The following is a 26622-nucleotide window of genomic DNA, read 5'->3' as shown; positions in this document are numbered from 1 at the left end:
GCTCAAGGATGTTTGCTTACATGGACAAAATAATACCAAACTAGACTAGATAGATACATTAGATAAGAACAAGACAGAGCAAGTACGCAGGTGGCTATGGGATGACTTGTGGATTTACAATGTCAGTGTTCCATTTCTGTTTTTGTAGATCAGTGTGTGCACATGCTCATACGGACTGAGTACGTTTTGTATTTGACAGGCCAGGAAATAACATCATTTTGTAGATGAGGCCAGTGGGGGCACAAGGGATTGTGGGTAATTGGAAATCCAGATGGACGTGCATGAGTTTCACATTGGAAGGAGATTGAACTGAACAAACAGGCAACAACGTTAATAATGTTCATTTCTGTCTTTTCAGCTCCCATCTCAGTTTTATTTTTCTTATTCTCTTCTCATTTTCCATTTTCAACTAATCCTTGGTCTCATTTTTGCATTGTACTCCCCTCTGCTCTCTACTCACTTGACACACACACAAAATAGTCAAGTACGCCATTGACTAAATAATTGAGTGGCAGAGTCCATAGGGTTCAATCAGCAACATATGTAGAGGGGGAAGAACCAGTAATCATGGGGAATATTGACAGGCCATCCACACAAACTCAATCTCTACGACAAAAAAACAAACATTCTTGTAACATTTTTAAAAGACTTATGGAAGCTTGCAACGCAATCAGTCTCTGTTAGCACTTTGCTGCTAGTGGACGAGCAAAGGAGTAACTTAAGCACTTAACAGCCTGTTAACAGATGTCAGCCAACAATTTCAACACGAGATACAATCATTGCAGGCCAGAATAATAAAAAGACAGATGTTCATCAGAAAAACAGGGTTTGTACATCCGGTCACAGTGAAATATGTTCACACACACTTGTGGTGGGTGGAGCTATACACACTGCTGTATGTTCATTGGTCGATGGGGAGTTGTCCTGCCCTTCCATGTGTATATGTAATAAAATGAAAATAGGTAACAATAATCACTACTTGAAAATTACTAATGTTACCAGTGCTAGCTAGCTAGCGAGATAGAGATTGAGATTTTGTACTAGCCTGTAGCCTCGTCCTAGCTAGCGCTAAACTAGCTCGTAAGGCAAAAGCCAGTCCGGAAATTACGATAATGTAATGTAAACCATGTTTCTGTTTTAAAGTACACTTATGTTTGTTCAATCATTTCACATGAACACGCTCCAGATGCTAATGCTAACAAAAACGCTGAGGTGTGCTGGCTGGTCTACCCAAATTAATGAACACAAAAGTATGACTGAGGTTGCTGTAGCTGTAACAGAGATGGTACTCTCCTTATACCAAATGAGTTTACCACTACCGTGACATGTTAAGACTATTAGAACAATCAGTTCAAGTGATGTCTGTGTCCAATGCTTTTAATGCTGGGCTCTCACACAGTATTAAAAGATGGCTATTGATCAGGACAGAGCTTAACTGCAGGATGCTGACTCACTGATTTTGGGGCAATGCTGATGACTACACCTCTGCTAAGAGCTGGTCTGAAGCGTACGCTCACTGCCCTGGCGGGGGAAATGTTGAAGCTATTGACCGCAGCAGAGATGTGTGTTTGACACTAAGGAATTTATTACAGCGTTAATGCGGTTGAGTTGTCTTTGGGCCTTGGTTGTAGAATATGCAATTGTTTTGTCAACTAACAAATTCCTAAGACGTTAAAACAGGACATACAATTTAGGGTGTTTCCACATGAGTTTTACCATAAGACAGTTCTGACGTTTCCAATGAAGGTCCAACAAAAGTATCTGTAACGCTCATCTGCGCGCAGTGCACTCTTGTGTGAATGGAAGTGTGTTTCCGCGCGTGTAGCGGAGCCCATAGCATTCATTACAGTGCCACTACGGACAAACTGCTCCCTGGATAGACATTGATTTTCACCCAATGGATATCACTGTTAGCAAAACCTAATAGCTTGGTGGGTAATGGGTCCAGGTTATGAATGAGCCCCTATGGGCAGGAGAGAGAGGGAACGGAAAAAAGAGAGAGCAGATGTAAGGGCCAAGAGGGAAAAAATACAGTTGAATGAAGCAAAAGAAAAAGTGCAATAGATGAGATATGAGAGGATGAGACAAATGTGAAACGGGATGCTTGATTTGATATTGAACCAGTAGAGTTTAGATGATGGAATTGAGAAAATTACCAACATTCCTGTACTGTATATTGAAAATGAAGGAGAACAAAGGAGAGATGAAGACCCCCTAAAGCAATGTGAATATATATTCAACTAAATGTAAAAGAGGTAAACACTAAACAGTAGACGGAGGCTCATTACTGCAACACTGATTCCTCCATGCATCACCGACTTGGACCGTGAGCCGGCCACGGGTAAAGACCTGCTGCCTCAGCAAGGGAACACACACACACATAAACAGGGAGACTATTGGAGGGGGGAAACACTGCCCAAGTAAGTAGATGAAATCCCGATCCCCGATGACAACACAGTTTGTAATATGAAATCACTCAAAAACAGCCTCAATCCCTGGAATGTTTTACACATGGATATGTGCCCAGCAGCACAAAACATAGTATATAGTAGTACTGTTAAGCCACAGAAGGCAACTTTTTTTTTTTTTTATGCTTTCAGTGTGGAGATGTGATGATGACACACAGCAGAGACATGCCTGTTGTGAAATAGTGATGAAATGTTTGCATTTTACAAACTGCACTGTCCAGCGAACACGATAATATTTTCATGAACGGCCTTCAGCGACGATTACCACGCACTTTCCCCATGACATTATTTTCATTAGCTTATGCAAGGTCCCGATATGTATTTCCCTTCAAAGCTGCATTCATCTTTGGCCAAGATCGTGTATTGATGATGGAAGAGCGGGTCCACTGTGGGAAGATGCTCAGTGGGGTTAATGACCATTTCCCTGCTAAGAATGGGTCGTTTCGCTACAAGTTAGCAAAGCTCTCAACCACAACTACAAAAAGTTATCGTACGGGGATAACGCTGACATTAAGGTCACGGCAGCAATGTTTTAATACCTGTGTGTGTCGAACTTAATTTGAAGCTCAGAGTATGCCCCCAAGATATTTCCCAGAGGGTCAGACGTTATTTGCTCGGCCATCTCGCTAAAGCATCCACAAACCTAGATAAGTCAGTGCTTTCAAACTCTGTTGTTGGATCATTTATTTATGTCTGCTGATTTGGAACGTGGTGGCTTGTGTACAGCATCTTTGTTAATAGTTTGTGTAGTTGCTTGCCCATATACCATTGAAAACAGTGAGGTATGAAATGCTTTAGCCCCATTGTCCATGTTAATTATTGTATTCCAAAAAACATTTTAGTTCAATTTGGAAAGAAATAAATACACAAAAGGACTAACAGAGGGGCAAGTCTAGTTTACCGTATTTGGAACCATGTTGCGCCTCGTTCCGGCGGACAGAGTCGGCACACTGCCGCAAGACGGTTTCCAATTGCCCACGTCACACACACACACACGCGACTGACTACATCATCCGCAACGAGAGATCTTGCAGTTGATCTGCATATACGCACTTTGTGAGTTCCAATCTCATGCATGGACCCCAGCGACTCAATTTCTGCTTCCACAATGTCAAGGACTGAGTGCGGTTTGAAAGCCCTGATTTTGATGGGAATGAAGAGAGCTTCGATTGGCCGAGAGTCGGCTGCGTTCCCTTTATACCAAATACCAAAAGAAAGACTGCGCTATGCGCTAGACTTGCGCTGGGCATGGCAACAGGGCCCAAAGAGTCCCAAAATATCCCACCCTCAGTTTGTATGCTGGAGCTAGAAATGCTGCTGTACATTGATTGGTCAACAGAACATAGTCCCTTCCGTGTTACAATGGAATGATAGAAATGGGAAGATAACAACTACATAGTGACGATGGAGGGGTGGATTCAAAGCTTTGTATGTGATGTCACAGTATTCACAACGCTAGCTAGCATGTAAGCTAGCGGCATAAAACGACACAAACCAGATCAGGTTTTACAGATCCCTTGGTGGAAATGTGATTCAAGGTAAATAGCTGTATCTCATAATTATTTTTTTATTTTTTTTGCCCTCAGATGACCACCCCAGTGACTAAAGGTACAATGACAATGTCTTCTTGGGCATCTCAATTTTGCCTTTCATCAAAACGCTAATAATTTTTGATTTGAGTTTGTGTTCCTCGGGGCATTAGTTCTTTCAAACTGAATGAGCTCATCTAATAGAAAAACAAGCAGTGCAAGTAAACTAACAAACGGCTTTTGTTCACAGAGTCGCCACAAACAATGAGCATGTTGATTTGCTCTAACAGCGCAGTGGGCTTCTCAAAGAATAAATGTGCTGACGGACCACCCACCATCATAGCTTCGGGCCGGGCTCAACGCTTAGGTCGGCTGTCCTCTGCAGATCCAAACAAGGTCAGCAAGAAGAGAAACATCCAAATAACTCACTGATATTAAACCCTGTCATAGAGCGCTCTCGCTAGCTTTTTTAGCCATACAAGTCTGATGAGTTATTGCTCATCACAGGCCTAGGAGTTATGTTCTTTTTAAGGTCAACCATCCAGATAATAATTAATAAAGAAACACAATACTAGTACTACACTGCCATTGTGTCCACAACAATAAAATGACAAGGTGGACTAACTCACAACCTTGCACAATCACAGACCACCACACTTATTCCCAGGTGCAGCCAGTCTATTACTATTCCAGTGCTGCAAAAATCCCGCGTACAGGCACACTTACACACACACATTTTTCATCTTTTGTCAAACGTGAACATTTGCTCTGTATTAGCCTCTCTGTGGGTTTGCCTTGGACCACAATAATGGAAATAGAAAAACCTAATGGAAATGTGAAATTCTGAATACAGGGCTCTCCCTCTCTCTCTGTATCTCATCCATACACACAATATCCGTGAGAAAAGCCACAGGAATAATGGAAAATCAAAATGTATGCAGAAACTTTTTTTTCCTGCCACCTTAGCTCCACAATATTTTTCTCTGTCTTAGTTGTTTGTGTGTGTACACACACACACAATATAAATGCCCTATAACCAACCAGGACATTCTGATAGACTCTTATTCTCTCTGATGCTTTATCAGCGCAATCACACAAACATTCAGCAAAAAAATAATGGCTTTTCTGTTTGTTGTCTCTTTTAGTGTGCGTGTGTGTAGGTGTGCATGTGCGCGTGTGTGCGTGCATTCATTTCTACCTAGAAGCTGAGCCGCAAAGTGTCTATGCGCACTGCATACATATGTGCCAGTAAAGATAGACATCAGAATTCTTTGATTCGGTGATTCACTTTTCAAACAAGTCAACTGCGATTTGTTTTAAGTCTAAGTCATCAATTAAGAAAATTAAATGCTGCCTGGAAATAAATTTAGGACTGCAAGCATTTAACCGACTGTTTTATTTACATGTGTAAACAGTGCTTCTCAATAATTTTTTTGTAATGCCCATCCAGGAAGAATATAAAAAATATATATTTCCCACCCGACTCCAACTCTCCACTGAGATTATAATAGTACCATTTGTGTCTATAAAATTATCTGTAGAGCAGATAATACTTTTTGCGCACTTTCCGGCAATGACAGCGCCACTGCCACCTACTGAAATGTATGCGCAATTACATTTTGTTCTAGTACGGCAAAAAACACACAAAAACAAAAACCTCAGGTCATGTGTTAGATTACGAGCCAACAGACAGAGCTAAAAACACCAGCAAATGGCTACAAATAGAATGTCAGACTGTTCTGAAGTGCTGTCATCTAAATACTATGGAACATATGTAAAGGATATTAAAAACACATACACACAAACACAGAAAACATCTGACTGACTCGCTACAGAGCATCAATCCAAGTCAAACTCTTCGTTTCTGGAGGAGTTTGGCCAATTGCACTAGGACCCCACAGCAGGGTAAGGTTACGATAACATGAGACAAAGAAGGGTGATTCCATAGGGTCGAAGATCACGAGTGTGAGAGGTTAGAGTTCAACTTAATATTGAAGGTCATGGCAAAAAAAATAAAAATCATCACAGCAGGACACACACCAAACCAACAGATGCAATAACAAACCTTCCAAGACAATCTCTGAGAATCTCTTCCCGTCACACCAATACACCGAAAACCATGCTGTGACCATGTGTTGAACAAATATGTGTGGGAGAGTAACCAGCATATTCTAGCAGCCACTAAAACCAGCTGTGATGAAGCCACGCACAACTTCAGACACAAACCAGCCACATTTCAAATTGACAAAGGCCGAGTTGGGTGAATGCAAGCCAAAGTGCAGTTGGGCATTTTTGGAAGTTTGAAACTGTCAAAATGACATCATTGATAAGATGTTGATGGTTTTAGGAAATACTTTTGGAATTGTTCACTGGCTTTAGTAGTCTACAATAAGACCAACAAATTCAAACCATCAAAAACATGGAGAAAAGCATTACGCCATCTTACACCTGCAGGAAGTGGAACTCACAATAACAGCTTCCACACTTCTGGGAAGACTTTCAACAGAATTTTGAAGCGTGTCTGTGACAATCACAGTCTATGAGCATCCCGGGGATGTTTGGTGTGTTTGATGAAGAAGAAGAAGAAAAAGAAGAAGGAAAATAAGGAGAAGTTGCAGAAGAAGAAGTAGAAGAAGAAGAAGCTGCATTTGCAAAAGCTTTTGCTTTCCTTTATTATTTATTGTAGTGAATGAGCTTCAAGTCACTTTTTCATTGGCTATTGTTATTTTTCACTTCACAATCACCGAGTCAATGGTTGACCACACATCAAGATTGTTGACAATTGTCGGCCCAATTATTTTATCAAGCAGATTGAGAAGGACAAATTATTTTTCACACATCCAGTCACATTACAAGATAATCAGTCAGAATAAATTTTCATAGACCTCCAAGAATTTGCTAACTTTGATCGCAAGGGAGAGAAAATGCTCAAATTGTTTGATTATGTCTGCGTACCGCTGAAACTGGATGGGGTTTGAACTCAACCCACAACGTTGACATCTTCCATGGTTGCATCAGAAGCATATCAGAGGCACAACCAATCAAAAATCATCTCTTAGTATTCCAAAGTTACTTTAAATGATCTTCCAAGAACGTCTTACTAGGAAACAACCAAGCGTGACAAAATTGATCTCAACACGACACGATAGCAACCACACCAAACCACAAGGGATCTTGGGTCTCACTTTATAGCCTTCTTTGAACTACCTGTGTCAGTTTTTTTTTCTACCTGTAAAAGACAGCTTGCCTTCAGTGTCCTCACTGTGGATCTGAAGGCTTTCAACTGGAACAAACCAGCAGCACCTCCGCAAACTAAAGAGTGAAAGAGCAAGGAGACAAACAAAGTGCGGCCAAACAGATCCAGGCTATGGCTGCAGAGGTTGTGAGCCATACTCTAAACTCCAAGATGAAAGCGAGGCTGCTGAGGACGAGGAGAAAGAGATGAGTAGTGGAGTGGTTGGAGTGGGGGGGCGGTAAAGAGGGGGGAAATGATGAAATGGTACAACACAAAAGTGCAGAAAGCTTTTGATGGGTGGAAATGTGAAAATGGTACCCAAATCCATCAGTGAAACATGTTTGATGTTTTCTTTTTCTTTTTTTATATATAAAGTTGTAGTCCATCCGGATTTCATAAAGCATGTGCAAATGTTATTTGTCAGTAAAAGGAAACACCAACGGCTGAGGAACGACTGGAGAGAGAGGCACAGTGAAGAAAGTAGTAGGCAAGACAGGATGTAAAATTGTCAGCAGCGGAGGAGGGGAAAGTAAGTGAGTGTAGGGGGCTGATTATTGACACCATGTGTTACCCCAGGAAGCTCCTTGGCAAAATATAAGCATGTAGACAGATCTGAAAGGGGGAAAACAACATAGAGAAAAGAAGAGGGGGGTGGGGGGGTGGGGGGTAAACCCTTTTGCAGCTGCAAGCCAGCATGTGCGAGTATGTGTCCAAGGGTCAGCAGGCGAACATCTGTGTCAGGCCTTCTGTGGTGCTAGCCGCAAGGTCAAATAATCTAGCCTACCTTTAACCGTTTTCTTTCAATGAGGCGCTTAAACATGTCATTACTAACGCTCAGTAACTCTAATGAGTGGTAAGTATTGTATTTTCCCAATTAATTTAGGTAGGTATACTGTAAAATCCTGTGAATAGCCTTCATTTTCAGATCATCCTAAATCTATAGTCTGTGGTTTGTTCCTCCCGTATTTCTTTATTTTGTTTATTGATTATTATTATTTTTTTTAATATTTTTTTTTTTTTGTAAAAGCTTCTGCCTTGTTTCCCTGCACTTTAGGTCCTCCACCTTTTGTCAACAACTCCACCACGCAAACCCGCATCTCTGACAATATACTAGTTAAAATCCAGGACATTTGACTTCAGAGGTTGCATGCGGTTACGCAAAAGGTTGTTCAAAATGTATTCCGTATATCACTATGAGTCAGGAGACGCATCAGTTCTAAAACAGCCAGTGTGGATACAGAGTCTGAAAAATGAGTCAAATCAAGTAAAAAAAAACAAAAAAAACCTAGCTGACTCTCAGAGAAGAGTCATCCAAGGTGCTCATATTTAAATAGCCCTGAAGTGTTTGGAAGAAGAGGGCTATAGGCTGAGCTACCAACACACTCCACATTCAAACATGTGAAGAGGAACAAGACAACAAGATGCTCTTTTCCTGTGAGTGCACCAAAAGCCTTGCACAAACAGTAATGAGTACCTCAAGGCCTTTTTTTGTTTGCGTTTTTTGGAACAATAAAACATTAACCGTACATTACAATTTCAGTCAAGTGAAACTGGAGTTATTGTGTTGTTTTTTAAAATTATTATTATGCATGCCGGACTGCACAAAACTTTTTGAGAGACTGTTTATATATATTTGCTTCTGTTTTGGTTAGCAACCAGAATTGGGTCCGTCAATCTGTCAATGACAAATGACGAGAAACGTCGAAAAATTGAGTAATCATTGCCGCTAGTGAGTTTTCGTTCGTCAACGTAATCGTCAATCTAACCGTCAATGGCGGAGTGACCATTTTGCAATCAATGGCGGAACCATTGATGGATGCCCATTTTGCAGAGGAATTAGGGATTAACGATTACAATGCAGTTCAACTTGAAATATTGATGGATTGATGATGACGGAAGGGTGTCCCCAACTGTTGACGAATGACGGACACTCAAAATTAAACGGTGCTCAACTCCTTAACTCATTAAATAAGTTTTTTATTACTTACTCCTGCACTCCCCAAAACGTATGTTTTTGTGCTAGAGCATACAGAAGGCTTTGATGCAGCTTCTGACCTGAATAGGTCGCTTAAAGTAATGGTAGTTATTACAAAATACGGCCAGCAGGCGGCAGCAGAGTATAAGAGATCAGCCAGGGCCATGCTGCAACAAGCTCTTTTTCCCAGTGTTTTCAACAGGTTTGTGAATAATGATTAAACTTAGCTATGTTCTAATGCTAATTGCTGCAAACAGAAAGACACAAATATACTTTTTTTTTTCCTGATGAAAGAAGAGACTCTAATCTTTCTTTTGGTAGGTTCCATGTTTTTATAGCAATAAAACACAATATTACGTGGGCCTTGCAAAATCAGTCAAAATCCAGTAAAACAGCCAGGAGCGAAGGTGAAAATGGCTGCGGAGTGAATGAGTTAATGTCTTTGCGAACAACAGTGTCTAAAATAATTAGTTACTAGTACCAGCTAATAATAGTTTTTGAGGGGGAGAGAAAATGGATGGGTTTTGTTTTATTTGGATGACGCATCCTCGTGACTAATTGAGCCACATCATCTATCAGATGGTCGGCCCATCTTTGAGGAAATAATGGTAATGAAACGACGCAGAATTGGGGAATGTATTTAGGTCATTTTTTGTTGCTTTTCTTCTGTTTATTCAAATCTACAAGTGAGACTGTGGCCTCCCAGCATAGATAAATTAGACTTAAATTCCTTGTATGCGATATACACTATTTACACTGTGAAGCAGACTGAACCCTTGTGGGAGTTTGTTTTAGATGCGGCCTAAATTAAAGAACGTGTACAGACGTCAGCTGGGACTGTTGTTATTTTTCTACAAGTCTCTCCTCCAACTATACAGGTATATATGTTTTTCTTGGTAAACAGTTAGGATGCGGGCGCCTCCGCCAACACACGCACGTGTGTACAGACACACAAAATTACTAATTCATCAACTCATGCCCGCCTCCTCTCTCTCACTAAGCCAAGGTAGAGGTAGGCAAAAGCAGCTATTGTGTCCCTGGAAGAATTAACTATTGATTTTCTCCTTAGCATTATCAGTGCAGCTCTGACAACAAACCAGCTACACAGGGGTGTGCACGCACATGAAAAAGACCTAGATTTTGTTCTGCAGAGGATGTGCTGTTTTTGGTAGAAACAGATCCAAAGGGAAAAGGCCCATATCAAATATTAACATGTGACAGTAGCATACACAAAAACAATGTTATGGTACATCAGAAAACTGTTTAAAATTGTGAAACGTATCCAAACCACAGAGATGTGATAGTAACTAACCAACTCTTTTTAGCACTTAATGTCATCCTAAGGTCCACGTTAAACATGTCACATTGAGTGTCTTAGGCATGGAAATATGATACTTTTGTCTTTTGTACCTTGACTCCCCAATCCCAAATATTGACAGGAAGGATGCCGCATCTTTCCAACTTAACACCTTTTTAAATTTAGAACTCAAATTAGTACTATAATCCACACACCTGTTAACACTTCAGTGACCTGTGTCTTTGGCGCAATGTCATTGATCACGTTTCTTCATTCTGTGTTACTAAGGTTCTTGGGGGTGAACCGAGTCCTGTTTATATCAGTCAATCTGTACGGTAAGGAGACGGACTTGGGTGCAATATTGGTTCGTAAACGACACACAATTGTCCTGAGGTCATGCAATTGGGAAAGCGGTCTTTCATCGAGCAACAATCCTCAACAGTTGCGACTGCTGTTACACATGATATCACACGGGAGATTAATACGTCTATGGTCTTATTTGTGACTATTCTGTACATTGTAATATGTGGGCAAGCGAAATGTCAAGGGGTTACTCATAATGATAAAGAATATTCATATAGAGTACAGAATACTGCTTATCACGTAATACCTCACTTCTGCAAATATACCTGTAAATAAGTTACCTTTTGAGATGTCTAGAATTATTTTATTTTTTTACAGACGTACACTTCTGTCAAGAAGTCTTAGCCAAAACACTGGCTTTGCTGTTTTAATTACTTTTTTACAACAATCATTGTATCAGTGTTAAGACTGTATACAGCAGGACAGTTAGCAGGGTAATGGCAACAAATAAATTGTGGAAGCTAATGCCATGTCTCTTGATGACATCCCCAAGGGGAAGCATATAAAGAGTCAAAAGTACGGGGCCTAAAATTGAGCCTTGGGGAACCCCACATTTTATTATATGGGTTCTGGTGGAACATCTATCCATTCTTAGAAAGAATTATCGGTCTGTGAGATAGCAATAAAACCCAGTTAAAAACAGTACCGGAGATGCCCACCAGATTTCTAAGTCCATCCGTCCATTTTCCAAACCGCTACCGGTAATAAAATATGGTTATCTGCTGTAGTGATTGTTGTTCCAGTTAAAAGGTAAAACCGCCTTGTGGATGACACAAATAGGAGAAAAACAGACAATAAAAGCTTGATAAAAAATTAGTAACCTAAAAATTATCCCCCATATTAAGCTTGAGATTCACTAATGGCCATGTGAAGTTGTTCCGAACGATTTTCTCTTTTATATATGTATCTAAGATGGATTTTGTTTGGACCCAAACCAAACTGCCTCACGAATACAAGCTAATGGTGTTTTTGCTAGTATTTTAAACATCTAGTATGCCTAAGCTCACTAACCCTGGCAGCCCATTCCGCCGCAAAAACCCTTCCAACAGGCCAATAATGCACCAAAAAAGAAAAATACCAGATCTCTTGAACCCGTTCAGCTGAAGGGATAATTGGGTGATTCCTATAATTAAAAATAAATATGGTGGACAAGGCTGAGCATTCTCCACCGCAAATTAAAGACCATTTACCATTGGCTTTTCATTTGTGCTCATTTTCACAGATGTTTTTCGATTGTTCTTGCATTTGCCAAGTACTTTAGCGCTTTGATTGTGTTAACACGTACATTTCTTGAATACATTTCAAATTGTATGCTTTGGTGGGTCCCTCCGCTTCCCTCTTATTTTTAGGAAACATCAATTACTTGCAGTAAGTTTGGCTTTCCGAGTTGAGAAAGTTTGACAGATTTCCCAATGGGGCATTCTATCAAACCCATCCAACTAAGCGTGGCAGCTTTCACATTAACAAAGTAGGCCGGGATCAAAATGTTTCAGAAACGTAACATTGAGATGGATTCATCTCATGAAAATATTGATTTCTCTAATGGCCTGGGGAGAAGAAAGAAAAAAAAACACTGGATTCACATCACATTCAGCGATGCCTCTAGGGAGCTAACAAGTCATTTAGCACACCTTGGTTGAATTAACATGAACATAAACTGATAAACAAATCTGTAATTGCTTTGATGATAACTTCTAAAAATTGGTATTAGCATTGCTAATAATTCTAAGAGGAACCCACATTCAATTACACCAGCACGAATGATCAAATGGTGTTTTTGAATGTTGCTTACCAATTTTACAAAATGACAGTACATTTCTGTCTCTGCAGTATATATATTTTTAACTCTAACGTATTATGCAATCTTAGATCTGGGGGGAAAAAACATCACATCATTGTTTTTTGGATTGGTAATTGGATGGTGCTACCATCTCATTTATTGCATTTTTTCTAGACTTAACATTTTGAGGCTGAAATTAGATTTTTTTTGGATGAGAAAAATGGTGAATCGCTCAGCAATACCTTGAATAGTAGGTTGTCTTAATGGACACAGCTTTTATATCTACTGCAATACGTGATGTTCGGGATACTAGCATGAAGCCACCTAGCATCATGACATATGGACGAGAACTTCCGAGCCAACCAAGACATCCCTGAAGGCTCATTCATCCTATTTAATAAGGGTGGATGCAGTTTTTTCTGTTGAAATAAATGATGTTAGTATTGTTAGCATGCAGCCAGTTAAGTGTTGTGACATAACAGTAAAACCTAATTAAAACAGACAAATCTCTCAAACATACAAGTCCAGGTCAACAAAATTATATTTTTTATCCCAGTTGTTGACCCAGCTCTAGCGGTCAGTCATAATCTTGAAAGGTATTGATGGCATTTGTCAGTGTTACCATTGTGCATAATTTTCCACCACTGTCTAAAATCAAAGCCTCGAGGGTTCCGTGAGGCGATTTGATCTTTACCCACCAAATTACAACCAACACACATTTTCACTCAGCTACACCGATATTTATACAAAGAAAAATAATTTGATTTAGTTTGAGATCATGAGAGGGGTCTGCCCATCTTATTTGAGTAATGCCAGAAACAGCATCCCTGAGCATGTCAGCTTGTGTGAACAAGTCTCTACGGACCTCAGTAGCAGCCAGAATGACAATGTTGAGCAGACACTATAATCACGAGCACTGAATCTCATGAAAACTGGAGCAACAATCATAAAACAATGATCAACAGGCTGCTCGTTCTGCTTTTTTTCCAGAGAGAATCTAGACCAGAAGAATACTTTGAAACGGCACCACGTAACAATTATTTTCACGGCAGATGAGTCATTGATCAGGTGAGTCATCACCATAAGTCTTCAAGATTTTTCTGCAGTATTTTCGGTCCAATTCTAGACTTAATCGACAGGGTGTAAAGTTGACTATCAGTCCTAGAAATATCTGATTGAAGGCTATGTAGAGACAATCACGACTTTAGCAGTGAAATTAAGATGAAAGCGATCAGATACAATAGATTAGATGTCATTAGATCGATTAGATAGCTACAAAAATGGGAATCCTTTTAAGAAAGGAGTATTCCAAAAGACAAGGAAGGAAGTAAAATGTGAAATGTGAAAAAATAAAGCAAAATGGGACACAAGAGAAAACAAATGAATGACATATATTAATTTAAGACAGCAAGGTTCTTCTATATTGCAAAAAAAAAAAACAACGGTCTGATGAGTACTATATTTATTTCACAATTACTTACCGTCAATGTTTTTACATCTTCCAGTAAGAGCTGTATTATATGTGGGTTTAAACAGTTCTGATGGGAGAAAACTATCAAATTCATGTATTCCTAAATTTAAAAAAAACTAACTGTATGCTAGCCTGAAGAAATGTTGGCTAACTGATGACTAACTAGCTGTTATCACAGACTAAGCTATGTTTTAACATCACCGAGAGACTATTAAAAAACAAAAAAAAACAAAAAATGCGAGTTATCTTAATGACAGCACATAGCATTAAGCATGTAAATAACAAAAAGCGCGGTACCCGAGATGCTCGTGTTTTCTGCGAAGGTTGCTACCATTTGGCTAATTAGCTCATTAGGCCAAATGAGCCAGTTGGGCGTCGTGACGTAATCATCAATGGACGCTTGCGTGGCGACAGACAGGCAGACAGACAGGCAGACACACAGTAACTGACAGACGCTCACCTCTTTGCTGTGCGTGGCCACATTGCCATAGCAACGCGGCGAGGAGCACCAGCCCGAGCCGCGTCATGTTTTGTCCCGTGTGAGGTTTTTGGAGGAGCCGGCACGCCACTGTGTGAAGGAGTTGAAGCAAACTTTGCACTCCTCCTCCTCTTCTTCCTCTCTCTCCTCCTTCCCGTCTTGGTCTAAAGGGAAACGGAGGGGAACATGTGGAAATGTTGTCCTGTGAAGAAACCAGAAGTTTGGATCCAACTTGAAAACTGTTTTATGGCTCCTCCTGCTGCCCTGGACCACTCACCACACGCACACGCTGTCTTGAAGTGGTAACCACTAGTTCTCACTCTCAAGCCATTGCATGCACTTTAAATAGACACTGTGTGTGTTTCCTTAGCACTTTAGTTAGCTTAGCTTCGCACATAATGTGAAATTACGTAATTGACAATTCTGAACATCCGGGCATTTCTGGTAATTCCGCAATGGAATGTAAACATACGGCGTATTGCATTGCTTTTGCCTGTGACTAGCATACAAACCGATTTTGTTAAAGTAGTCTAACGACATTTAATCTAATTTTGAAATCAAAATAATGCTTTTCAATGAACCAAGAGCTTCAGTTCATCGAGTTGACCGCCATTTTGACTTGTGACGTCATCTCGGAATTGTCAATACTGTAGTCGGTAGCACGAAAGGAACATATGACATTGTTGATAAGAAATAAATGGTGCAATGTAAAATGTTTTTAAAAAAAAAACACACACAAAATGAACATGAACTAATACGGACAGTTCAGTATTTTTGTAAGTCATTAAAATTGTTTCAAATCAAATGTCAGGTTTTTGCCCATGATGACGACTTGAAAAGAACCCATGAAGAGGACAACACATCTGAAATAACAACGGAAGAAACCTGCCTGGTTTCAGGTGAGTTTAAATCAGAACGACAACAAACTATGACAAAAATACTGTACAAGTGCTGGTGTGCAAAAAAAAAGCAGCTCTGAAAATTAAATCAACAAACTTGATTAATACAATTCTCAATGATGAAAAATTGATGAACAGATTTATCACGCCTGGACCAGCAACATCTCCTCCTCGCAGTATACAAATTCAAAACGCAAATGACTTCTGTTTCAGTGCCGAGCAGTGTGCTGCATTGCAAAGGCATTTGGCGTGCACCGCATTTCATCTGCTCCAATTGTGTTTAAATATGACTGAACAATGCGGTGCCGTGTATGCGGGCCGTACTTATAATCAAATAAAGCGCTGGCTGGATTGCATCCTTGTGCCGGCGTAATGCAAATAGCTTATTATGATGAGAATTCTGAGGCGTGCTCAATTGCTGCACTCATGTTGAAGTGTTCTTCCGCTGAATGACTGTAGTGTGATGGAACTGTGTCCCTGGCTCTAAGGATGACATTAGGGGGGGTCGCGGCGGAGCCTGCTCTCACACACACATACGGATACAAACACACACAAGAAACCAAGGCTGATAGCATATGTACGATGCTCCATAAATGAATAGATGTGAGGACGAGGAGTCTTGATTTTATACACTGATTTTTTTTTTAAACACATTTTCAGCTTCTACATCATTACAAGAGTAGTACTTTACATTACTAGAGTTAAAGAGATTTAAATGCAAAATAAGGAAATAAATATATCATATAAAATATGTACGCAATTTGTCTTCACAGTCATTAATTTAAACAACTGTTATTGGACTTTTTATGCATTCAAAGTGTACTGCGGGCTGATTATTCATTAGCTCTGGGTCAAGGTTCACGATAGATAGTGGGTTAAGTAAATGTGAAATGTAATAAAATAACCCACCCTATTAAAGTGCTGTAATTGAGGATTTAGTGGGTGCTGGAAGTCCCATAAATGGAGCACATTAAAAGTATGACTATTTGTTGAAGGGCTGACGGATGACCTAAAATGTAAAAAAGAACAACACTTTTATCTGCCATTAAACAGAAAATATGAATTTCCTGGTGCTGCTTTATTGGTGCCAATATAACTCACTGTGCCAGCTTCATAAAGTTTTTATTGAGGGGCAAAATCACTGCCAAAAAAAAAAAAAAATGCATAATCTTTCGCAAGCTCTTAAGGCAGCCATCTTGGGAATAGGATGAAACTCAGTTTGAATTCCAACTGCTTGTTAATGACTTAACACAACAGTTTGTCCAGTGCAGATAAGCCATACAGACCTGTGGTAATTAAATAATCTCACTTTGCTTGCAGGACGTTTCACTGGACTGTTGTTTAATGCAAAATAGACTGAATCCACTTTCTATATATTCAAACAAAAAAAAATCATACAGAAAAGTTCCATATCAGGGAATAGTTTACAGATCTTTATTTTATAATGATAATAATAATAATAATAATTATTATTATTATTATTATCCTCAAAGAATCACATTTTTAAAACCCTAAAAATGCACCAAAATTCATCAATTTTCATTTCATCGCATGCTGTTGCCGTGGTGATGCGCAGTTTACAAAAACTCTTTGCATATCCATCAGACCTGGCATTCAAATCAGAATTATTATTTTTTATATGTATGTCTTGCACAATTTAAAAAAAATGCATCAATAGCGCCACCGACACATTTTTAACGAATCATTCCCTGTCCCATATTTACAAAAATTGGGAAGCATATGTAACAGGCCAAGACCTATAAAAATACAATTAAATAATATTTCGTAGACATAGGCTAAACCTAACAGAAAGTCCACAATTTTGACTTAATCTTGGAATTGGGAGCCATTTTGGGCCTTTTAGAGGTCATTTTTAACAAACACCTCGTAAAGAATTTATGTGATCGAAGAGGTTTAAGAGGAAAAGTTATTGAAAGCTTTTTATTTTGTCGCACGCTGTTGCTGTTTGCAAAGATAAATGATGTTGTTTTTGAGGGTCTTACTGTGAAATGCTGTTATTTTGGTGATGAGCGAAGTTGTGCTTTTGCCAGACCTTTTGGAATTATAGCCAGAAAGTTCAAACTTCGTTTCATCTGAACTTCAGTTTTTGTCACTTCAGTGTTTACCATTGACCGGTTTATGGATATAACCCGGAAAAAAAGTACCTCCAGTTAATTAAAAGTGAAACCTGTCTGTTCCTGCTTGTGCCTACTAATTCCCATATGGTGCGGAAATCACTTGTTTTGTGCATGAAGCGCATATGCTTAAATGATTGCTTATGTGCTGATAGAGCAGCAGTTGAAATCATCCTCCAGGGGAGTCCACAATGTTTAACAGAGCATATTTTGAGAAGAACGCAAAGCATTGGAAAGGCGTGATCAACATTCCATGGATGAATGGCTCTTAAAGGCCTCACTGGCTGCAGTTGAAAAGGCCGCCTCAGATCGGGCGTCTTCTTCACAGCCAGTGCGGGATTTTCGTTCCCCGGTCCCTGAGGTTCGCTGTGATTGGGATCGGCTTCAGGTTGTGCACAGAGTAGCCAATTAGGAATTAACTGGCAGGACCACAGAGAGAAAGTAGAAGTGACAGAGGGAGGGAGGACGGCTGGTGGTTTTGGCGCTGGCGATGGCGATGGCGATGGCGGGGGGTCATCGCGTACTCGAGCGTCGCATTCCTCCCGAGTCGCTTTCATCCCGAGCACTTCCGTTTTTCCACATCAAAGTGCTACGTGAGCGCGCGCATGTCGGCCTTGTGATGTGCTTCCACGGCTCTCGCAGCGAGGCTGCGCATCACCATGTTCCGACATCCAAAACACAGACGCGCCATCAAAGCGGCTCCGTGTCTCCTCTGATCTCTCCCTCTTCCTCCTTCGGCCTCCCGCAGCCAAAAAGGTCGGGCCTGTCCTTCTCCCGCCTTTTTCTCCTTTTCGCCTCCTAACTCGCACCTCCGTTCGCCGTGGCAGCTCACCTGGTGACGTGCCAATTGCGCTTGCTCCTTCTTCTTCCTTCGAGCTCTCTGGGCCCCACGCCAAACATATCTTCATCTACTCGTCCTCGAAACAAATCCAGTCAGTCTTCATTCATCTCCTTTGACTTAATCGTTCCTCTCCTTTTCACCTGGAATTTTCGTTTCTCCAGTACGCGTCATCTGAACATTTCTGGCGAAATGTGCGTTTCTAACTAATCACACTGCTATGGTTGTCATTAACCAGCATTGTAGCTCCTTGTTTCTCAGCGCTATCTTTTCCTCTGCTTCAGGGCATTGTTGTGTTGGCTTTTCCCAATGCTTTGGCCCTGTCAGGTTACACAGAAATGGTTTTGCGGAATCTTTCAGTCTGGTGAAGCAAGGGTACAGTCGGTTGCATCCTCTGATATGTTCTATTCTGAATTCATTTGCTATATTCCTACAACTTCACGGAGGACTCTTCATTTTGTAGCATTTCTCTGGACTGCTACCTCCACTTGTATTTGTATGTAATTTTTTTTTTTTTTTTTTTTGGGGGGGGGGGGGGGGCTTAGATTTCAGTCTCCATTTTAACGTTCTCTGCCATTGACAAGTATACTTGTCAATTATATTTTTTTCAACGGGGCTAGATTAGGGAGAATCTGATTGAACCTTGTCCTATCACGTCCAAAAGTAATTCCCGAAAGATGTGTAGAAATGTTCGTCCTACCACGAACAACCGTCCAGCATGGAATATGTAATTGTAGGTGTGTATAGTTTAAAGGGGAGCCCAACCCCAAATTTTTTTGACAATAATATGTTCTATGCAGCCCCACTAGTCTAAATATGGTATTCTCGCTAATATTGCGTTAGTGGACTATGAGTAAGCAGCAAAATCCAGCCATTTTTAATACATCTCAGGGGGCGGCCATTTTGCCACTTGCTGTCGACTGAAGATGACATCAATTTGCTCAGGTCTCAGGTAACAACCAATCACAGCTCAGAAAACAGGTGAGCTGTGATTGGTCGTTGCCTGAGCCCTGAGCAACATTGATGTCATTTTCAGTCGACAGCAAGTGGCAAAATGGCCGCTCCCTGAGATGGATAAAAATGGCTGGATTTTGCTTCATAACTCATATTCCAAAAATTTAATATTAATCAGAATGTCATGTTTAGTCTAGTGAGGTCACATATAACATATTATTGTCAAGAAATGTTGAAGGTTGACTTCCGCTTTAACCCACTTAGCAGATTAAATAAAAATAACATTGTAGTAAGTCTATAAATTAAAATGTGACCAATTTGGACTAGCATCAGACGAACCCAGATTCTTATACTGTAGAGTCATTTGATTTGCACAATAATATTGAATCCGTTGTTCATGTCTTCTCCGATCGTTAGGGTTTCGTCTCCGCCCGTTGTCGTCAACCAATCAGCTCCCTCCAGCCACTTGTCCAGGTGAGCCTCTTGTCTTGTCAGTTTGCTTGTATTGAGTTCGCATGTTTCCTTTAGTCTGTGTTGAACTCGTGTTTTTGTCACCGTCACACGTCACCTAGCTTTAATTACGTCATGTTTCTTCTTGTGGCTTTTGTGTAGGTTGCACAACCCAAATTTGTTCAGCAGTCCAAACGCTAACCTAACTTACCTTTTGCGATGAATGTTTACTCAGCTATGCTGAATATAGTAAGATCATAATTACATTCAATATTTGAATGAGAAAAACTTTGAGGCCATGAATATAATCAAATGAAGAACAGCAAGTATGGCGGTAAGTTAGCATGCCTTCTTGTGACATTTGAACATGACTTATGCTGATGTGCAAACTCACTGCGCACCATTCATAACCTCAAAACGTACCATGTAAATCTTTATTTGAATCACTCTTATGGAAGCTATACTGTATTTTAAATGTAGTGTAATATGGTCATTTTTTGCTTAAAACGTATAGTTGCACCTCGAGATTACAAAGCATGTCACATATGACGTACTGAAGTCATTTACGTATCAAATAAAAATTTAAACAGAACATTCATCCATAAATAAAGTAAAAGCACAGCACATGTTTTGATATGCTTATGGATTCGTCTGTCACCACTGTGAATTTTTCATTAAGCACACTGTCAGAATGTTCCAATCTCATTTTGAGAGGAAGACGTACAAGTGCGTGTATTTGTGGTCTTTTCCTTGTGCGGAACCGTTATTTCCTGTCCATATAACAATTCACCCCATTATGTTGCATGCAAAACATGCATAAGGCTTGTTCAGTTCTCAAATGTTGTGTTTTATATTTGGCCTACAATTTTAATTGCTGTATACGTTAATTAAAAGATGATGATTGCCCTTACCAATATTGTAACTTATTTTTTTCCCTTTGAAAGCTATCGTATGGATGAGTTTTGTTTTTGTCGTTCAACTAATTAAGGTAATACACAATTTGTCTTGAAGCCATATTCATTTATTTAAATCCAATTTCTGCAGCCGTTTATTCTGCTCAGGTTCGTCAGGAAAATTATATTGTGAGTACTGCGTATTTGAAAGAGGCATGTGCGTGCGTGTGTGTATTTGGTGAGTGAGTGTCATGACTTGGCTCTGCTTCAACATCTTTTTTTTTTTTTCCTCTGTGCGTGTAACCCACTGTGGGAGTGAAATGAACCAAGAAACAACTAGAAAGAGAAAGAAAAGAATCAATGATTTGGTTAAGAAATAGGATGAGAGGCACAGAGAAGAGCAAAGAATGAAATTAAACCCTGTCAAGTGAACAAATTATTTAAAACGTGTTTTTGCTTTATATGGATGAGGTCAAACTACTTGACACTTTGCGGCAAATTATTTTAAAGTGAATAAAAATTGGACAAGTTTCTTTCTAGAGATTATTAAAACATAATATATTAGAGAGAGAAACAGAGAGAGAAGTGGGGTTTCCATCCACCCATTTTTATTAGAATTTTCGAGAAATGCAAAAATAAAACTGAATGGAAACGCTAGAAATTCGAAAAAGGGCCCAAAATTCGCACCCCAAAAAAATTTACGCTTGGAGGGGGTGGATTTTAAAACGTATCGAAAAAAGGGAAATGCGAATTTTGGCTATGGCTTTGGCAATGGCGGACGATAAAGTAAGATATGTTTGGGGGGACGACGAAACAAAAATATTTTTGGAATGAATTAAACAAGCGAATCTTAATGCAATTTTAGATTAAAAACAGCAAAGAAACGCTACAAAAGCAAACTCATACGACGTCATCGCACGGCGCAGTCACTTCCTGTTCTTCTTCTTCTTCTTTTTTTATTACTGGCGGATCACATCTCAATATTCGCAAAAGAAGAACAGTATATTATTATAATATTCTTGTTTTGCTTCTTCAGTAGGATGAAATGTTCAATGTCAAAGCTAGCAAAATGCATTTGTACATCCATTCATCTATTTTCTATCGCAATTGTCCTCTCCATGGTCACCATGGAGCCTATCCCAAAATCCCAGACAAGTTGTTTTCGAATAACGTACAGAGGTAGCCATGCGACCTTCACGCCACAATTAACATTCACAGCAGTGCTAAGCAAGTATAGAAATATACACAAGATCAGCATCAACACAATAATGTCACATTCATTTGAGTTTGGCCTTCTATGTCAAACTTGGATAAACTCTACCAATTTTGCTCTCCTGCAGCAAAAGATGTGAATGAAAAGACCTTCTCTTTTGTGCTCAGATGCTTCTTTAATAGAATAAAAATCCATTCCTACCAGGCTTTGCAATGGAAACAATAAAAAGCCTTGTGGCGGTAATCAAATTATTTTGCTTTCTAAAGAAGTGTCAGGTGAGCATTGCAGTGACTTTTTTTTTTAAAAAGTGCATGAGTAATTAGAAAGATACAAAAACGGGGTGTCAAACATTTATTGAATGCAGCAGTCCAGATGCTAATTCAGCTCACACGGTGTAATATCTGGCTTCATCTGCTTATTTATCATAAACGGCTTCATTTATCACAAGTCTTTGACTACTATGTCCCAGGGGTTTATGACATTGCGTGTGTAATTACACCATCCCACACAGCGAGAGCACATGAATATGAAACACGAAAAGAACTAGAAAAGCTGAACCAAGTGACATTTAAAGCAACACATTGTGGAGCTGCTACTGTGAGTTGTACTATTCATTCCAAATTTTTTAAATGACATAAAATAGCATGATCGTGAACTGGTGCACTTTGTCATATCTTCACGTTGCACAACTAAAACAAATGCATACAATACATCAACTTCTCCCCCAATTTTTTATTTTTTTTTTACTATTGCTAAAACAAAACAATGCGTCATGCCAATAATGTTTTTGCTGTTGGATGCCCTAAAAGATGTGCCATTTGTAACCAACAACAGCCATTTTTCGCAGAGAGATGGTATACAGTACATGACAGTACTGTAATATTTGTGTATAGATTTTATAGGTTTGAATTGGATGGGAGCATTTTGTTATTTTATCTAGCATTTTATTTTAAACTAGACTTAAGTGCAATTTCTGCCGAAATTGCGTGGGAATGCTGAAAGCTGAATGCTACTCGCTGAATGCTACTCGCTGAATGCTACTCGCTGAATGCTAATAGCTGAATGCTAATCGCTGAATGCTTATGAAAGAAATGGACAGATTAAATATTTCAAAGGTGGGATTCAAACCATCGCCTCCTTTTCTCCGGTCAAAGCTCCGCTGCATTAGCTGAAAAGTTGTCCAAGCAGGGTTTGAATCCAGGTCTTCCGGTGTGGAAGGGAATTGCTTGTTTAAAATCACGGCTTATGGCGTATTTATATTGACAAGTGTCATCTGATGCTGAAAGCTATCGATGCTGAATGGGGACACATGCTTTTAATCGTTTCAGTGAAATGATAAGGCATTTCCTGATATGATAGAAAAAAACTGCCTAATATTATTGGCATGGGTTATTGCTACTATTTAGAAATACAGTAACGTACCAAACCAAAACTTTTTTTGTGTGTCTAAATAATTATAATCATCACAGTACTTAACTCATTCACTGCCATTGACGGTTATAGACGTCAAATATTCATTTGAACTATTTCTATTAATTAAAAAAAATTTCCCCCACTTTTGTTAACAAGAGTATGAAAACCTAGAATTTTTTTATGGTACATTTAGAACAGATATACAATTTGTGATTAATTGTGAGTTAACTTGTAAAAAAAATCATGCAATTAATTAATTAATTTTAATTGCTTGACGTTCCTAATTTTTAATTGTAATTAATTAATTAATCATAAATTTGATATCTGTTCTAAATGTAAAATATTTTTTCCCTAGGTTTTCATACTCTTGTTAACAAAAGTGGAAAAAAAATGTTAAACTAATAGAAATAGTTCAAATGAATTTTTGCCGTCAATGGCAGTGAGTGAGTAAAAATGAAACTGATTCGTTCAGAAGCTGTATAAAAAAAAAATCAATGTTCCCTTCTGCGCTGTTAGTTCTCTGACCTCTTGTGTTTATTGATGTATCATATCTTGTTACCAACGCTGCAGTTGTTCCTGCTAAATTGTACTGTAATTATCTGTGATAATCAATTATGGATGATAATGTACATGCTGGGTTCTGCTTGGTAGATTTACCACATTAAAACGACTTAACTGTCGTCTCCAAGTGGCATGCGCTGGAGCTAAAATATCGAAGCCTTCAGTGAAATGTTTTTATCTATACATTTTTTTGTTTAATTTATGTGAACTAACTAGTAGTAGAAAATATTTTGTGTTTTTGCGTAGGAGCAAATATTGGCCCGGGGAACTGGATTATTAACCACTCATCCAAAATTAGCCCCTAAGCGGTGCTGAATTGTGAAAAATTAGTTGAAACATTCAAAAAAGTAAAGCCCCAGTCACATTGAGTCACCTTTAGTCAATTTTCAAAGCTGAAAGGAGCCTCATTAGTAATGTCCCCGTTTATCAGCACAGGGCTTTTACAGCCACAGGCATGGGACGCTTTCCAACACCAATTCAGCTGACGGAGGTAGAAAATAAAAAATAAAATAAAAAAAGCTGCGGCTTGCAAAGGAAAGAAACGGAGCAAAAAGGAGAACGTTGAAATGATGAGAGGAAGGCGAGGAAAAGCAACAGTTGAAAAGGTGAAGAGGGAGACAAAGATAGTAGAGGGAGACGTAGCGTGCTAAGTGAATTAACTCCAGCGGATAAGAAGCTTTGTGCTGACTGCCAACTTTGTTAATCCCGCCCTCCACACATACACACACACACACACACGCACACGCACGTCGCCCACTGAGACACATTGCTCATGTATGAGTGTGGATGTGGGAGTGCCATAGGCCCCTTATTTGTGATGCCTGCCTGTGTGGGCGTGAGTATGCAACTATACGCTTGCCTTAGTTTATACATAATATATGCAAAACTTCTACAGTGATCCAACAGTCATAAGGAAACTGATAACCTGAAGGGCTTTAGTACATACAGGACACAATATTAAGTACACTTGCACAAGAATCCAGATCATCTGCGACACTAATAAGGACCGCGCTATAGAAAATCAGCGGATGGATATTTGTAAACAGTATAGCTGTCAAAATTGATCGATTAATCGACATGTAATCGATTATCAAATTAATCGACAACTCTTTTAACAATCGATTAATCATTTGGAGCCATTTTTTGACTTGATAAGTAGAGCTGTCAAAATTAATCAATCAATCGACAAGTAATTGATTATCAAATTAATAGACAAGTATTATCATAATCAAGTCATCGTTTGGAGCCATTGTTTAAATTAAAATAGTCTCTAAAATCTCTCAAGAGTAATTATTATATCAGAGTAGACTGATTATCTTTTGTTTTTAATGAAAATAAGACATTTACTTTTACTTTGGAAAACAAACTGAACCAGTTACTAAATTAGTTTGAAAAAGGTCAGTGGATACAACATCAATTCCTCTCATTTTTATTGCTGAATTGATGTTTGTTTGTTTTTTTCACTAAAAACTACTAAAGGAATAACCTATAATTGGGGGGAAATGGTTTTATAATACACTTAAATGTGAAATAAAATGTCATCCCATTATTCGATTAATCGATGGAATTATCGATTTAAAAAATAATTAAAAGTGACAGACCTAGTATACAGCTCATAAACAGGTGTACCTAATCATATGGCCAAAAAGTGTCTAATAAGCGACAGTCCTAAAAAATAATATATATATATTTTTTAATCAATGGATAAAAAGTCCCAAAAATGTATGGTCTGTTGAGAGAAACTGCAGATGGTGTAAATCCTTGCAATATGTCGCACGGCGAGGTCAGGAGGAGGCTAATGTGACGTCGTCTTTTCCACACTTGGTCCACATTTTCACATCAGCCGCGTTCAGTGAGGTTACATTACCATAAAGTGGAGAGCCGCTGGGTTAAAATCTCATAAGGACTTAGAGAGATTGATCCAATGGTGACTGCAGATTACCAACTATAGTGGTCTTTTAATAACGGTGGACCAGCTGGGACGCCTCTCATGTTGTACTAGCACCGGTGTGTCGATGCTAACCTTGCTGTTGAGGGTGGTGTGTAGTGCTTGTATAAAGAAACAGATTGCAGGGCTGCAGTCGAGTCCACCATTTTCGAGTCCGAGTCAAGTTTAAGTCACAAAGGTTCCAGCCATGGTTACTGGGTGGCCATTGTCTATGCTGGTCTAGTTTGACTGAAAAACTTTATTTCAAGTTACTTTTGAAGGAGGATTTTATTTTTCAGTTATAAAAACATAGTTGGACTCGGTCGAGTCGATCAAAATATTTTGAGTCCAAAACAAAAATGATAGTACAACAGCACTCACAGATTGTCACTGAATGCTAAGTCGCTAATTCCATAACGGATATATAAAAAAAATAAAATCATGGGTCACATGGCCCAAACAGGTTAAAAACTAGCAAAAATACTTGAAAGATAATTGCGATGTAAAGTAAGCTAGCGGCCGTATCCGATGTTAGCCAAAAGCTAATGATGTAAGGCTAACCCTAACCACCGCTAGCCTAAATATATTCATACTAGTGTAGAGGACCGCGACACAAAGTTAAGATTCATCACCAGATTAATATGTAGAGTATGCTAACAAAAACGTTATTCATCAAAGAATAACAAACGCCATGACACTTTACGGCATGGTTACTGTCATAATACGGTTACGGTCGGAATACG

General features: G+C 39.2%; 1 protein-coding gene and 1 long non-coding RNA gene across 3 annotated transcripts in view; one reads left to right on the top strand and one right to left on the bottom strand.

The window, feature by feature from the left end:
* Nucleotides 1–14978, bottom strand: part of lama2 (laminin, alpha 2) — a 123732-nt gene extending 108754 nt beyond the window's left edge. The window contains exons 1-2 of one of the 2 annotated variants that reach the window (XM_086061343.1): nucleotides 14874–14978; nucleotides 14579–14798 (exon numbers count right to left, since the gene is read on the bottom strand). In XM_086061343.1, the coding sequence (XP_085917469.1) occupies nucleotides 14579–14645 (67 nt within the window). In that variant the 5' untranslated portion in view covers nucleotides 14646–14798; nucleotides 14874–14978. Of the gene's footprint in view, nucleotides 1–14578; nucleotides 14829–14873 lie in introns of those variants that run through there. The other variant, XM_086061344.1, reaches the window with a different exon arrangement.
* The window catches only part of LOC147158676 (uncharacterized), a 29482-nt gene continuing 17410 nt past the window's right edge, over nucleotides 14551–26622 (top strand). Inside the window, exons 1-3 of the long non-coding RNA XR_015090866.1 lie at nucleotides 14551–14898; nucleotides 15408–15495; nucleotides 19840–19896. This is a non-coding gene — a long non-coding RNA (uncharacterized LOC147158676). The remainder of the gene's footprint in view (nucleotides 14899–15407; nucleotides 15496–19839; nucleotides 19897–26622) is intronic.

The sequence above is a fragment of the Leptonotus elevatus genome, chromosome 18, assembly GCF_054856555.1.
Source record: "Leptonotus elevatus isolate MCC_2025b chromosome 18, RoL_Lele_1.0, whole genome shotgun sequence".
NCBI classification, from domain to species: domain Eukaryota; kingdom Metazoa; phylum Chordata; class Actinopteri; order Syngnathiformes; family Syngnathidae; genus Leptonotus; species Leptonotus elevatus.
This window is presented reverse-complemented; position numbering and strand designations above follow the sequence as displayed.